Below are 12,922 nucleotides of genomic sequence, written 5' to 3' on the forward strand. Positions count from 1 at the left end.
GCACTTGGTTGGATGACACATTAGATAGACAAGTGGTGTGGTCCACTTGGGACATATTTAGGAATAATAATGCAACATCATGCCAACTGAAACAAATGATTTCTTTATTCTAATTTCCCCTTTGCAATATTACTTCACAATATTACTTGTTTTTGTCTGGTTCATATGACTGCACTCTTGTTTGCTAGCAGCTATAGTCAACACTATTTTGTCTAGGCTATGTTCGTATTTTTGTTCTTTTTTTAATTTAGCATCTTTATTGTAATAACTCATATTGAAAATCATAAATAACGAGAAACAACAAGAGGGGGATAGCCAATCACAGCCCTGCAGTGACACAAGTGAACACATGCTTCAGTTCCCTTCCTGCCTAGCTGCTGATTGGTTCCTATTCTATAGTGCAGTGTACTGAGTGCCACGGGCTACGCTGCAAGGCCAGACAATTCAGTGGAACAGATGGGCAGGACTAGTAGGGTTTTTGCAGAACTTTTCAATAAAGTAACCTTTTCCTTCTAAAAACATTCCTTCTATATCTAAAAGAGTTGAATGAACTGGACCATTCTTTTTTTTTTTATATAATACATCTCCTTTAAGTGGGTGTCATGGCATCAATGATTGATTCATGGGTAGATAGTGGCATATCCTGACATATTGAAACTACTGCTTAGCAAAAAGCAGTCAGTAAAAGGCTCTGTGTGCTCTGTTATAATAGTGAAAGTAGCCAGATGTAAATACAGGCAAACTGTGGTGACAACTGAACTGTAGCTACAAAGAAAATGAGTCACCGTCTATTTTAGGCTTATCATGTTTATCATACTTCTTTTTAAAAACAGTACAAAAAAAATTGCCTAGCTGCAAAGATGATGGCTGTAAAAAGCAAGAAAATTTCAGAAAAGGATCTTTTTATGGGGAGGCGAGAACACGAAAAATGAAATAGCCAAACCCCACACACTTTTGGAATAAGCACAAACCTCTAAATTCCCATCCTGCCTATTAAATGGGGCAACGTATTGATTTGTTTTTAATGGCCAATAAATTGTTTAAACGAGATCAACTAGGCGTTTAGATCTATTTATAAACTGTGTCTTAAGTTAATTAATTGACGGCGTATTAACGCCATAATATGAAAAGCGTTTCTGCGGTGCGTATTACCCTAGACAGAATGTAAGACTAGCCACATTTCATGTGCATTTTAATCATAAATCTGACTAACCACTAGATGGCGCTCGTTATTTTTAAAGCCTAAAACACTTCTGATTGTTTAAATCTTTTTTTTTAAATGCCATCTCGTTTACAAAACAACATGGCATAAGATTCAAACCGCGAAATTGCTCCAAGCTTCCTGAACCGTGTTGTCCATCTCTCCAGCATAGAACTGCAGCGAAAATCATTGGAACTCTACAGTCACTGCGGTCTGCACCACTGTGCGGATCATAGGGGTGTGTATACACAACCTGAACAATGTATGAGCACACGCCCACCCTCTTGACTTTACTGCGTACACAAAGCAAATCATGCTGTGAGCGCTTGATGTTTTACAACCCCCTTGAGTCTACGTGTGTAAGGAAGCACTTTCGAATGTCGGGCCAGCTATCTCTCCACCCCCTGAGTGCACAGTTGCATTGACCCTCCCTGCTTGGTGGCCATGTTCCTCCCACAGTGCCTGAGCAGCAGTCATTGAGGGTGTCGGTTCTGGTTGGAGCAGAGGAACGTATGGTGTGTGTGTGAGATTTCCTTTTTCTGGCACAGTAGCAGGATGGCAGTCGCAGTGGGCAGGCAGTCTGTAAGTACTTTTCTCTCCTATTGTTACTGCTTTATCCGCTGGGTAGCAGTGCCATATCCCACTGATACATTGGAAGCAGCCCTCTTGCACTGCGGGCAGTAAGTATCAGTGACCAATCAGTGCCCCTCTAATTCACATTCACACGACAAATCTGACTCACTAATCCATCTTGCTTCTCTATCTATCCCTCTGACTCCCCCTGTGCATCCCATATTGTGAGCCGCTAGGCTGAATTAATCATCAGCATCACCTTTCTGAAAGCGTAGGAGGGAGTTCTATAACTAAGTGATGGGACCCACATTCCCTGGCTGCACTAGTTATGGATGTGGGAAACACTGGAGTGGAGGGGAGCTGAGGGGCTTTAGCTGCTATGGTAGGAATTCACATTGAGAACTTGAGGCTGTCCCTAGTAATGGCATAGTTCATTCAACAAGTTTATGGGGAAACGGTGTTCTGGAAGGGGGTTCTTGTAGTATTTCGCAGCCAGTGAACTGCACGTTCTGTCTCTAGGACTGAAGCAGAAAACTTGTGTTTTTTTATTTCACCTCTTTTATTTTCTCTTAAATTAGAAGGATTATGTACCCCCTGCTAAAATTTATAAGGATGTTGAAAGTCACCGAGGGGTTTCATGACTTTTAGGCAACATTATATAGTGAATAAAGTACCGGCTCTTGTAAAATATAAGGATATTATAAGTTACCGAGGAGCTTCAGGACCATATGTTTTTATACATTTCATGGAACTCCGAGGTAACTTCTAATATCCTCATATTTTGCAACTGGGGGTACTTTATTATAATACACAAATTTCAGTGAGTCATGTGACAGAAATTACATCAGAACTCACCGTTTATAACTGATGACATCAGAACTCACAGTTTATATAGTGAATAAAGTACCCCCAGTTGTAAAATATAAGGATATTATAAGTTACCAAGGATACCAAGGTTATTCACCGTTTATAAATGATGACATCAGAACTCACCATTTATAAGGATATAATTTACAAGATATTAATGGCTTTTGTGTATTATAAGGATATAATTTACAAGATATTCGTGGCTTTTGTGTGTTTTATATATATTAATCAATGTTGCTTTCATCTCATCCCACACGGGAGGGAATGTCCCACACAGAGAAAAGCAATATGGCAGCTTTTTTCCACATTGGTAGTTTGGTAAATACACGTATAGGTTGGCTTTGCTATGCTAAATTATCAGCACTCATATGTTTATAAACAAATAACGCTCACAACTTAGTAATAAGGATGTTTACCTTTACATGTGCCTGCATCAGAGACTTCCAGCAATGAGGAGTTGTAGATCCACACAGCATTTGCACAACCCACAGATATAAGACGATACAAATATTAATGAATTTGTACATTGAAACATTTACTTTGTTTAGAGCCCAGCCAGTAAAAATGCTTCATGCCAATGATATTAATAGGGAAGACAGATGTCACATATGTTGCTGCCAGCATTTTGTTTTTTGCAGAAGAGATGGTAACCTAAATTGTGTGGTTTTCTTCTGAAAACTGCGTGTCGATTTGCCACGCATTGGTGATCAAAATTATAATGTGGTTATCATAATTATAATGTGGAAAAAGTTTTTACAGCCCATCCCTATTCTGTTCTGCTGTATGCCAGCATTAGCAGTGTGGTTATATTAAAGCTTCTGTAATGGCAAGGCAGCTGGTAAGTATAGTGTAGTTGGGTGGGGATGCTTTCCATAAATCCATGAGTGACAAGCTATGCTATCCTAATTTATCCAGTGTATCTCTTCCCCAGTCTTATGGGTTATTCTTCCTTTCTCTATAAAATAACATCTGGCTTGGAACCAGAAAGCATAGCTTAAAGAGACAACAAGCTTTATTCTGAAATAGTTTGTGATAACTTAGTTGCCGGCATCTTCTATTTCAGCAAGAGGTGTTAGAGGTTAGACTATGCAATGTGAAGGCATCTCTTTGTTGGCTCCAATAACCGGATGAAGAGGCCTCACCCCGTCCTGCTCACTGTTTTCCCCCCATCCAGCCCTTGGACAAACAGTTATCATTTCCTTTCTGAGAGAGAGAGAGAGAGAGAGAGAGAGAGAGAGAGAGAGGGAAAATAGAACATGACTATCTTCTGTGTGTCTGCACATTGTATGGAAGCTCTTTACTCACAGAAGCAGGCCTGCGGCTTCCCTGCTAGCACAGACTTCTCTGCTTCTTTGTTCTGTGATCATGAGTGCACAAATGTTTCAATCCACACCAGTCCGCTCTTAACACAGTTTTAGCTCTAATGCACGTAACAAGGATGTGCATTCAGCACTTCTTTGCTATTAATAAATCAGTGCGTGTAAAATCATGTGCTTGTTTACACAAAGAGAAGTTAATAAACAAACTTATTGACGTTTATGCATAAAATGATAAAATGTAGCTCCTGGGTACTTGTAGTTAAGCAACAGTTGTAGGCCTCTAATCTGATGAGTTTATCACTCTCCTCTTACATACTAATACTGCTGTGTGCTCAATAAAGATATATAACAAATCCTTATTGGAAGCAAAACCAGCCTAATAATTTTTTTTAATATTTACATGATTTTCTTGTAGGCTTAAGGTATAAAGATACAAATTACGGAAAGATGCGTTATCCGGAAAACCGCATTTGTCCCGAGCATTCTGGATAACAGGTCCCATACCTGTATTCTATCTCTGCATGTATATAGTGCCCTGTGTGTCTATGGGCAGTTGCACTTCTTGAACCCCATGGTTATATTTTCTGTAGTTCAGGGATATAAAAATCTTTTTCCTCCTGCTCTCCATGCAGCCAATGACTTACTGAGGATTGTGGGATTTTGAATTCACATTAATTGTTGGAGATGCGGCACTAAATATTTAACTTTTCAATTCTTGTCTTAAACCCTTAAAGTTAATGGCCAATGGGCCTGTTTCAGCCAATTTGACCACATTTTTGTTAAAGGAGAAGGAAAGGTACCGAAGCAGTGTATTGTCAATAGATTAGCCAGAATAGTGTAAAATATAACACTATTTATTCTGTAGAATGCTTTATCACACCTGAGTAAATGGCTCTAAAAGCTCTGTTTGTTTAGGATAGCAGCTGCCATATTTTCTTGGTGTTACATCACATCAGGCCTGAGTTTCCCTGCTCAGTCATGGCTCTGGGCTCAGATTACAGCAGGTAGGGGAGGAGGGAGGGAGAGAAAGAGGAGCAAACTGAGCATGCTGAAGCCCAAGCCCTGGAGGTTAAAGATGAAAACAGGATGTCTGATACAGAAGCCCATGTGTACACAATAGAAGGAAATAAATGCTGTGTTTCTTTTGACAGAGGATTCAGAGCAGCATTACTTTGGGGGTTTACTGGTATATTTATATAGACCTTTCTTATAAAGCTTACTTTATTTTAGCCTTTCCTTCTCCTTTAAAGGACCAGTAACATCAAAAAAATGTTTTAAAAAAAAATTAGTTAGTATGCATCGAAAAATAAACACCAACACAAATTTAACTTTAAAATTGCAAAGCCTTTATTAAGAAATAACTTACTGAAACTCCACTTCCGGTCCTGTTTAGAAAAGACGACAGGACGACCATCCATCCTGCGGCGCTCTATTTTTCTTACCTGGCTATCTCTTATATTGTACTGACAGCATGTGTAGCGAGGTGAACCTACTATCTCTGACCGGCAAGCAGAGCTCTGTGGAGAGGGATGCCTGGGTTGTGCATTTTGTGGAGGCAACGAGGAATCGCAGCGCTGGGGAGGCTGCCCTTTGGAGAGATTCCATGTTCCTGGACTGTTGCAGCAGATTCTTGGCTCGGTGGAGCAATGAGGCTATATCTATAGGCGGCTTCTGTGTAACAATGCTCCAGTCTTTCAGCCACCGCACCTTGGATAGGATCAGTCGCTCATCCAAGGCTCTGTAGGCTGCTCCCTGCTCTAGGTGTGCTCGTTGCCTTCTCAGAGCTGCACCAATGTTGCTGCTCCGGATGAGCCGATGCTTCTTTCTGACAACCCACACAATCTGCTCCATCCACAATCTCACGGCTCCTCTATACCAGCAATGGCAGCAGCAGCAGCACAGCTGGGAAGCACCACACTCCAAGGTAAGGCTGTGACAGATCTCTCGCTCTGCATCTTGGCTGCTCTGTGGGTGCCTTTCTCTGGCTGAATAATGTATATTGCGTATATAGGGCTGGAGGCAGAGAAAGGCAGCCAGGATGCAGAGCGAGAGATCTGTGACAGCCTTACCTTGGAGTGCGGTGCTTCCTAGCTGTGCTGCTGCTATTGCTGCTATAGAGGAGCCGTGAGATTGCGGATGTAGCAGACTGTGTGGGTTGTCGGAAAGAAGCAGAGGCGCATCCGGAGCAGCAACTCCGGTTCCTCCGCATTGGTGCAGCTCTGAGCCGGCAACGAGCACACCTAGAGAAGGGAGCAGCCCGCAGAGCCTTGGATGAGCGACTGATCCTACCCAAGGTGCAGTGGCCGAAAGACTGGAGCATTGTTACAAAGAAGCCGGCTATATATACAGCCTCATTGCTCCGCCAAGCCAAAAATCTGCTGCAACAGTCCAGGAACATGGAATCTCTCCAAAGGGCAGCATCCCCAGCACTGCGATTCCTCGTAGCCTCCGCAAAATGCACAACCCAGGCATCCCTCTCCACGGAGCTCTTCTTGCCGGTCAGGGATAGTAGGTTCACCTCACTTCACATGCTGTCAGTACAAAATGAGAGATAGCCAGGGAGGAGAAATAGAGCGGCGCAGGATGGATGGTCGCCCTGTCGCCTTTTCTGAACAGGACTGGAAGTGGAGTTTCTGTAAGTTATTTCTTAATAAAGGCTTTGCAATTTTAAAGTTAAATTTGTGTTGGTGTTTATTTTTTGATATATACTAACGAATTTTTTTTTAAATTTTTTTTGATGTAACTGGTCCTTTAAGTAAAAAAATAAACAGAAAAACAATACAATAAAGAGTCTTAAACATTACCCTAAGGTTTCTCTGCTGGTGGTTTTCTACTGGCAAAGAAACCACATATTTAACCCTATATATCCCATGAATATGTGTTCAGTGACAGCAATGCAATCTGCCTGTCACTATGCACATGGGGAGGGGTTCAGTCCAGAAACACTCAAATGTGCAGTTTTGGGCCAATAGCCGTCCCACCAGAGTAACTGCTGTTCCATCCCTCTATTCAAACGTTTGTTGGGTTAACTGACCTTTTTGCACTAGTCTTTACTCAATCGTTGCGGTTTGTAGAATAGTTACTGCAGACAGAAGTCTTAAGTTGATGTGAGTAGTTTGTCATTGCCTGTAAGTTTAGAGGCAAATTCCCACAGTTAGACAAGGTCCAGCTGTTATGGCTCAGAGTTAAGCGCAAGGCAGACTTATTTTGTACATTCCTTTGTGGAAAAGTATCTTGCCCCTATACACAGGCTAGAGAGTAACAACTATCCCTTGCATATTCAGTTACTAACAGCTCAATTTACTTTTGTTTTTTAACCCCAAGATGGGACCCATTTTAAAAAATAAATAAATAAAAATAAAGCCTAGTTTGTACATTTAAATTTGTACCCTGTTGACTGTTTGTCTTCAAAATGGGTATATAATTGGAAGTTCTTCTGTGTATACCTATATATGTGCCAGCTGGTTACTGTTACATTTTCCATCTGAACACAAGTTTACTTTTTTGTAACTTTCTCTGGGAAGGAACACCAGAAAAACAAGTATTTTAAAGTAAATAACATATAATATACTGTTCCCCCGTACTGCTTAAAGGAGAAGGAAAGGCAAAAACAAACTTTAGCTGTAAGCGTTGCCAATATATGGTACATATAGTTTGCAGCAAGCATTCCCCTGTTACTTTTTCCAACAACATTTTTGCTCCAATCGATTTTTCAAAAAGTAAAGACAAGTATGAAAAAGATTACCTTTCTTTCTGTAAGAAATCTGTTCAAGTAGGGCACACGCATGCGCAATAGCTTCAATCCGTGCCCTGCGCATGCGCACAAGACTATTTTTTCTTCCCCTTGCTGCGATGACGATACGGTCACGTGACCCATGTCATCGCTGACCTCTCTGCCCCGCCTCATAAATCTAAGCCAATAGCTGAGGCAGCTTCCCGGGGAAGCTTTGAAGCTGCTGCGCTGCTCTGATATTATTTACAATCTGTCAGTGAGCGAGCGCAGCAGCTTAGGAAGGGGGGCGATACAAAAAGGCAGCCAAGGATCGGGTCTGTCTGACTGAGGTCTGTACTAAGCCATAAAGTCAAATACAGATTTTATTTTGACTGACGTGACGTCAGCGGGGTCACGAAGGCAGTGCATGCGGAAGAGAAGCTCAAATTTAAAATGGCGGCGCTAAACTGCTTTAACGGGAGAAACTTCCAAGCGCTTGTGCACAGATTGAGCACGGATTTAAGCATTTTAACTGCAGCGTTTCAGAAGGGGGAAGGATGGAGAACACAGTGAAGGTAGCATAGTTTTTTGCCTTTCCTTCTCCTTTAAACTTGTGTGTTTCAGAAACAACATAGTGTTTTTTAACAAGCTGCTATGTAGCAATGGATGCAATTGGAATATGGCTAAGGCCAAAGGCACACAAATCAGATTGTCCACTTTCCTCTGCAGGTGTATTGAGATGGAGGATGCCAGGCCTGTCACTGGAGCTGGGGGGGGTTTTGCATGACAACAGATCTACGTTCCTCAGCTTCTAATAAAAAAAAGCCTGCAGACTAAAGCAGACAGTCTGTTTAGTCTGATAACAGGTAAGCTCTGTAGAACATCATTATATTTTACAGAGTTTATTTGCTATGTAACTTGAGCCTTTTCCCATTGAATGACTGCGGCCATGGCTACACAGCAGCTTATTTATATACTACAGGTACAGGACCTGTTATCCAGAATGTTTGGGATCTAGGGCTTTCTGGATAAGGAGTCTTTGCCTTGTCTGCTAAAAAAAATCATCTAAACATTAAATAAACCTAATATGATTCTTTTGTCTCCAATAAGGAGTAATTCTATCTCAGGATCAAGTATAAGGTACTTTTCCATTACTACAGAGAAAATTTAATTTTTTAAAAATGTTTATTTTATTAAGATGTTGTTCCTGTAATTCAGAGCTGTCTGGATATGTGTTTTAAGATAATGGATCCCATACGTACTATATCTATAGTAGTGATTCAAAACACACCAGTTTTACCTGTGCAGGGCAACTCTCATTAAATATCAATCATTTAAACATTTTTTAATTTTTATCTCTGAGCACTGCAAGCTAGAGCTAACAAAAAAAGGGTTTCTTAAATCACGAGAATTGCAATAATTCTGCCAGTTTGGCATGTATGGGTAGGTGTGGCACACTGTCCCTATTTTGAGCAGATCTCATGAGACGCTATAACGCAGAACATTTTGTCTTTACAAATTATTCTAAAATTAAGGCTATTTTTGTGGGGGGTAGTTTTTTATTTTTATTTCAAAGGCTCTTACACACAAGAGTTTGTTCATAAGTTCGCCTGCAGTGGCAGCACTTTTTACAGAAATTATATATTATTCACATCAGTCGCTGCCCCAATGAGGTTTACAGTCTATAAGGCTACATTCACACACAGTAGGGTCAGTTTTTTTTAAAGATTTGTTTTGCTGCTGTCTATTTTGCATTTAAACTACTATCAGGCTGCAGAAGGGTCACTGACCATATCTAGGGTTGCCACCTGGTCAGTATATTATCTCCATGGCCAGTAAAAATGATGCTTGATGCCAATATTATTAATAGGCAACATTAATATAACTATAGGAAGGCAGTTATTTTTCCCCAGAGAAGGTGGCAATCCTAACCATAGCAACCAAGCAAAGGTTAAAAAGACAGTTTTATAAGCCAAATAGTGGATATTAATTTATTTTACGTAAACAGAACATATAGCTGTAAGGCTGACACATTTTCAAAACAAAATGCCATTGTTGAAGCAAGGGGATGGATACTGGGGCTGACTAGGTGCATATTTAGATGTATTGCAGCAAGCAGCCGTGGATTGGTTTGGATACAGGGCATTATTGGGTTGGTGGGGAATTTGTGTCCAAATCCAAAAATTCTGTATTTGGTGCTTCCAGTGTTCTCTCCAGGAAATGTATTCTACAGGGGCGGTGAGATATATAATGTGCAGTATTATAAAATCATTTGCATCCCTAACTATTGGAGCAAGATTTCACAGGATTTCTACCTGGTAAACACTCTAGAGAGCTGTAGAACAGGGCTCCATTTCAGTTGTCAGTTGAAAAGGAAAATATTCCTTGGACAATATCTGTTAAAACTAGGTTTGTTTTGATGCCTTTCAAAAGGTGCTTCCTCAGACTGGATACCCCTTCACTTCAGAAACAGGTTATCATTGGGTTTACTGCAAATCCATTTATAAGCAGACATTTTTAACCAATCTAATCTCCCTGTGTGCCAAAGTGATGGCATACGGGGAGATTAGTCACCCACTAAATCTGCTCTGCGGTGGATGACTTATTTGAAAATGCTTTTCCACCGGCAAGGCAACTTCTGACTACTTCCAAGAAACGAAGCGGGAAACTAAACTTCATGTTTGCCAAAACCCCTAGGGTTGTCAGCAAAGCCGGGCCAAGCTGTCTGGGTGCCCTTGGCAACCCGGCCGGTCATCTCGCCCCCTCCTTCAAACATTGGGCTCATTTATCAACACTGGGCAAATTTGCCCATGGGCTGTTACCTATAGCAACCAATCAGTGATTAGCTTTTTAAAGCCAGCTGCAAGAAGAACAATGAATGCAGCAATCTGATTGGTTGCTATAGGTAACAGCCCATGGGCAACTTTGCCCAGTGTTGATAAATGAGCCCCAGTGACTTCTCCTTCACACACTGACTTTGTGCAGGGATGACAGAGAGTGCACATACAATGTTCAGTGTGGGGAAGATGGCCCGGACTAGGAGTAAGTGAATGGAGGAGGTATCCCCTTCAACTTTGTTCCGTAGCCACCTCTGCACCTATTCTGCCTACCCTTAGTTCCGGCCCTGGTTGTCAGCAGTATTGTTGACGTATTTGCTGCTAGTATATGGTTCTGTCACTGATATGTAAAAGCTTTTGTTTATCCTATATAATAAACACAATTTATGTACAGTTGATGTATTTAGTAATTAAATATCTTCAGAGCGTTTACTTGTTCTGTCTTGGTAAATGTTTGGTTTGTTGTTTAATGAATTTATTAAAGTTAATTTTTTAGTGGGTATTTTTTTCTCTCCCAAAAATGCAGGGCCAAAATGGCAGATGGTCACAGGGCCATTTTGGGCATATATGGGCTTATGCAATAAAAGGGGCAGTAACCAATAGCAACCAATCAGCAGGTAGAATTTACTAGTCACCTGTTTAAATGCAAGCATCTTATTGATTGCCATTAGTTACTGCTCCTGGGAAAACTTAGTGCTTTGTATTACATATGGGGGTTGAGCGCTGGGTTTTTAGGTTTCCCAAAAATGCAGCACCATTTACATGAATGGCCTGAAAGTATGCCGTGTGTGCCTTTGCCCTAAAGGATAGCGAAAGGCTCACCAATTTAACAGTTTTAATTTAAGTGCACATTAGAAGTAAAGGCATTTCAGCAATGTAAGAGTTTTAAAGTAAGAGAGCATGCTGCATTTGCTCCATAAATGGTGACTGGGTAATGGATGACCACTTGTTTTAAGAAGAAAGTAATGCTGATTAACACACTATGCACATGTCTAGTGATGTGGACATGGTCCAAGATGTAAAAGATCACTGACCGACATGGGCATCTTTGAGTGACAATGAACTCAAGGAAAACAAGGAAAGCCATTTTTTTTACTTAATTCATCATTTAATTGGTTGCCTCTTGCTCTCCCAGATTGCTTTATTTTTTTAAAATATTATTTTTAGAAGGAATAAAATTGTTGCATAGTTTTCCCCTCCTAAAGCATATTTCACCCTTCATCTTTAAACCTCTTATGTGACCAGTTGTGTCTTCTCTGATGATCTGAGCATCTGTGAAAATTCAAGACGTAAATGCCTTGGAATAGAAGAAAAGCACGCACTAGAGCCATAAAATGCGATCCGGTTGGTCTTGATGGCAAAGTGATGCATTGTGGGTTGAATTCTTTCTATACTGAGAGCTTTTGTGTAAACCATAGGCTTTGGATCTTCTAAATGGCTTAACTCTTCAATGAACTGACTGCACTATTAAACTGTATTGAGGTACGTTTTTTCAAGAACACAGTATAGTCTTCATGCTTTCCTTGTCCTTTAATTTCAGCTTACGTGTTTGTGGGACTCTTGAGCCTCTGCCATTATTATTTCTGGTTATTTGTATTATCCTCTACATAGTGCTGATATTTGCAGTTTTATTTTAGTCAAAAGCAGTCTGATTTAAAAAAAAAAAAATAATGCTACTGTACAGAGCCTGGAATTAGTGATGTGCTGGTCACAAAAAACGTAACCCACACCTGACCTTAACCCAAAAAATGTTGTAGGACTCGAGCCCAAGACCGAGAATCTTCATGAGCCAGGAGGAGTGTACTTTACCAGTCTCACCCCAACCCTTAACCTACAATGGTTGGCCAAATTTCGATTACAACCCCGTCCTACCTGGAATTGCTTGTGCTACAGTTCATGCACAGTGAGTGACACATCTCCGCTACCTCGTTATGTAAAAAGTTTTTTTGTTTTTTTTTTACTGTTTCTGAGCAACAAAACTGTCGTGCTTAAGACGAGACAAAGAGAAATGTTGCCATGCAGAATAGTAGTTATTATATTCAGTCTTTCTAAACGTAGGTGTTCACTGTCAGTCTTGTGTTCTGCCACCTAATTCATTGTACTCAGAGACACAGTTTTCCAGAATTTAGGATGCTATTTTTTGCTTTGAAGAAGAGAATTTCCAGCAGCAATGGGAGTGATTAAGTCAGATTTTTTTGTGGTTTGAGTTCTCTAAACATTTTGTTAAATTACCCATTTCAGAATAATAGGGATTCTCTGTTATGCGGTATGAATTCCTGCATATTACCAGAAAAGTTTCAGAAAGGCCCTTTAGAATGCCAATTGGATACAGTTGTCCTGCTTTTATTTATTTTAAAACTGTTGGACAGTAGCTGGAACAGGAATAATGAGCTTTTGCATATTAGATAGTCAA

At 40.5% G+C, this 12,922-nt stretch overlaps 1 protein-coding gene and 1 long non-coding RNA gene across 7 annotated transcripts in view; one reads left to right on the plus strand and one right to left on the minus strand.

Annotated features, from left to right (window-relative positions):
* Positions 1 to 1,514: 1,514 nt before the first annotated feature.
* Positions 1,515 to 12,922, plus strand: part of septin11.L (septin 11 L homeolog) — a 72,984-nt gene continuing 61,576 nt past the window's right edge. For 3 of the 6 annotated variants that reach the window (XR_005967300.1, XR_005967302.1, XM_041591081.1), the window contains exon 1: positions 1,515 to 1,783. Coding sequence is in view for 4 of the 6 variants with exons in the window: in XM_041591081.1 (XP_041447015.1) it covers positions 1,757 to 1,783 (27 nt within the window). In the remaining 2 variants the exon portion in view is untranslated. The remainder of the gene's footprint in view (positions 1,784 to 12,922) is intronic. The other 3 variants (XM_041591082.1, XM_018252723.2, XM_018252715.2) reach the window with 3 other exon arrangements.
* LOC121403446 lies at positions 3,636 to 7,829 on the minus strand. The gene is made up of 2 exons (XR_005967306.1): positions 6,995 to 7,829; positions 3,636 to 3,844 (listed from the first exon to the last, which is right to left on the minus strand). It is a non-coding gene; the product is annotated as an uncharacterized LOC121403446 (long non-coding RNA).

This window comes from Xenopus laevis, chromosome 1L (assembly GCF_017654675.1).
Source record: "Xenopus laevis strain J_2021 chromosome 1L, Xenopus_laevis_v10.1, whole genome shotgun sequence".
Taxonomy (NCBI): Eukaryota; Metazoa; Chordata; class Amphibia; order Anura; family Pipidae; genus Xenopus; species Xenopus laevis.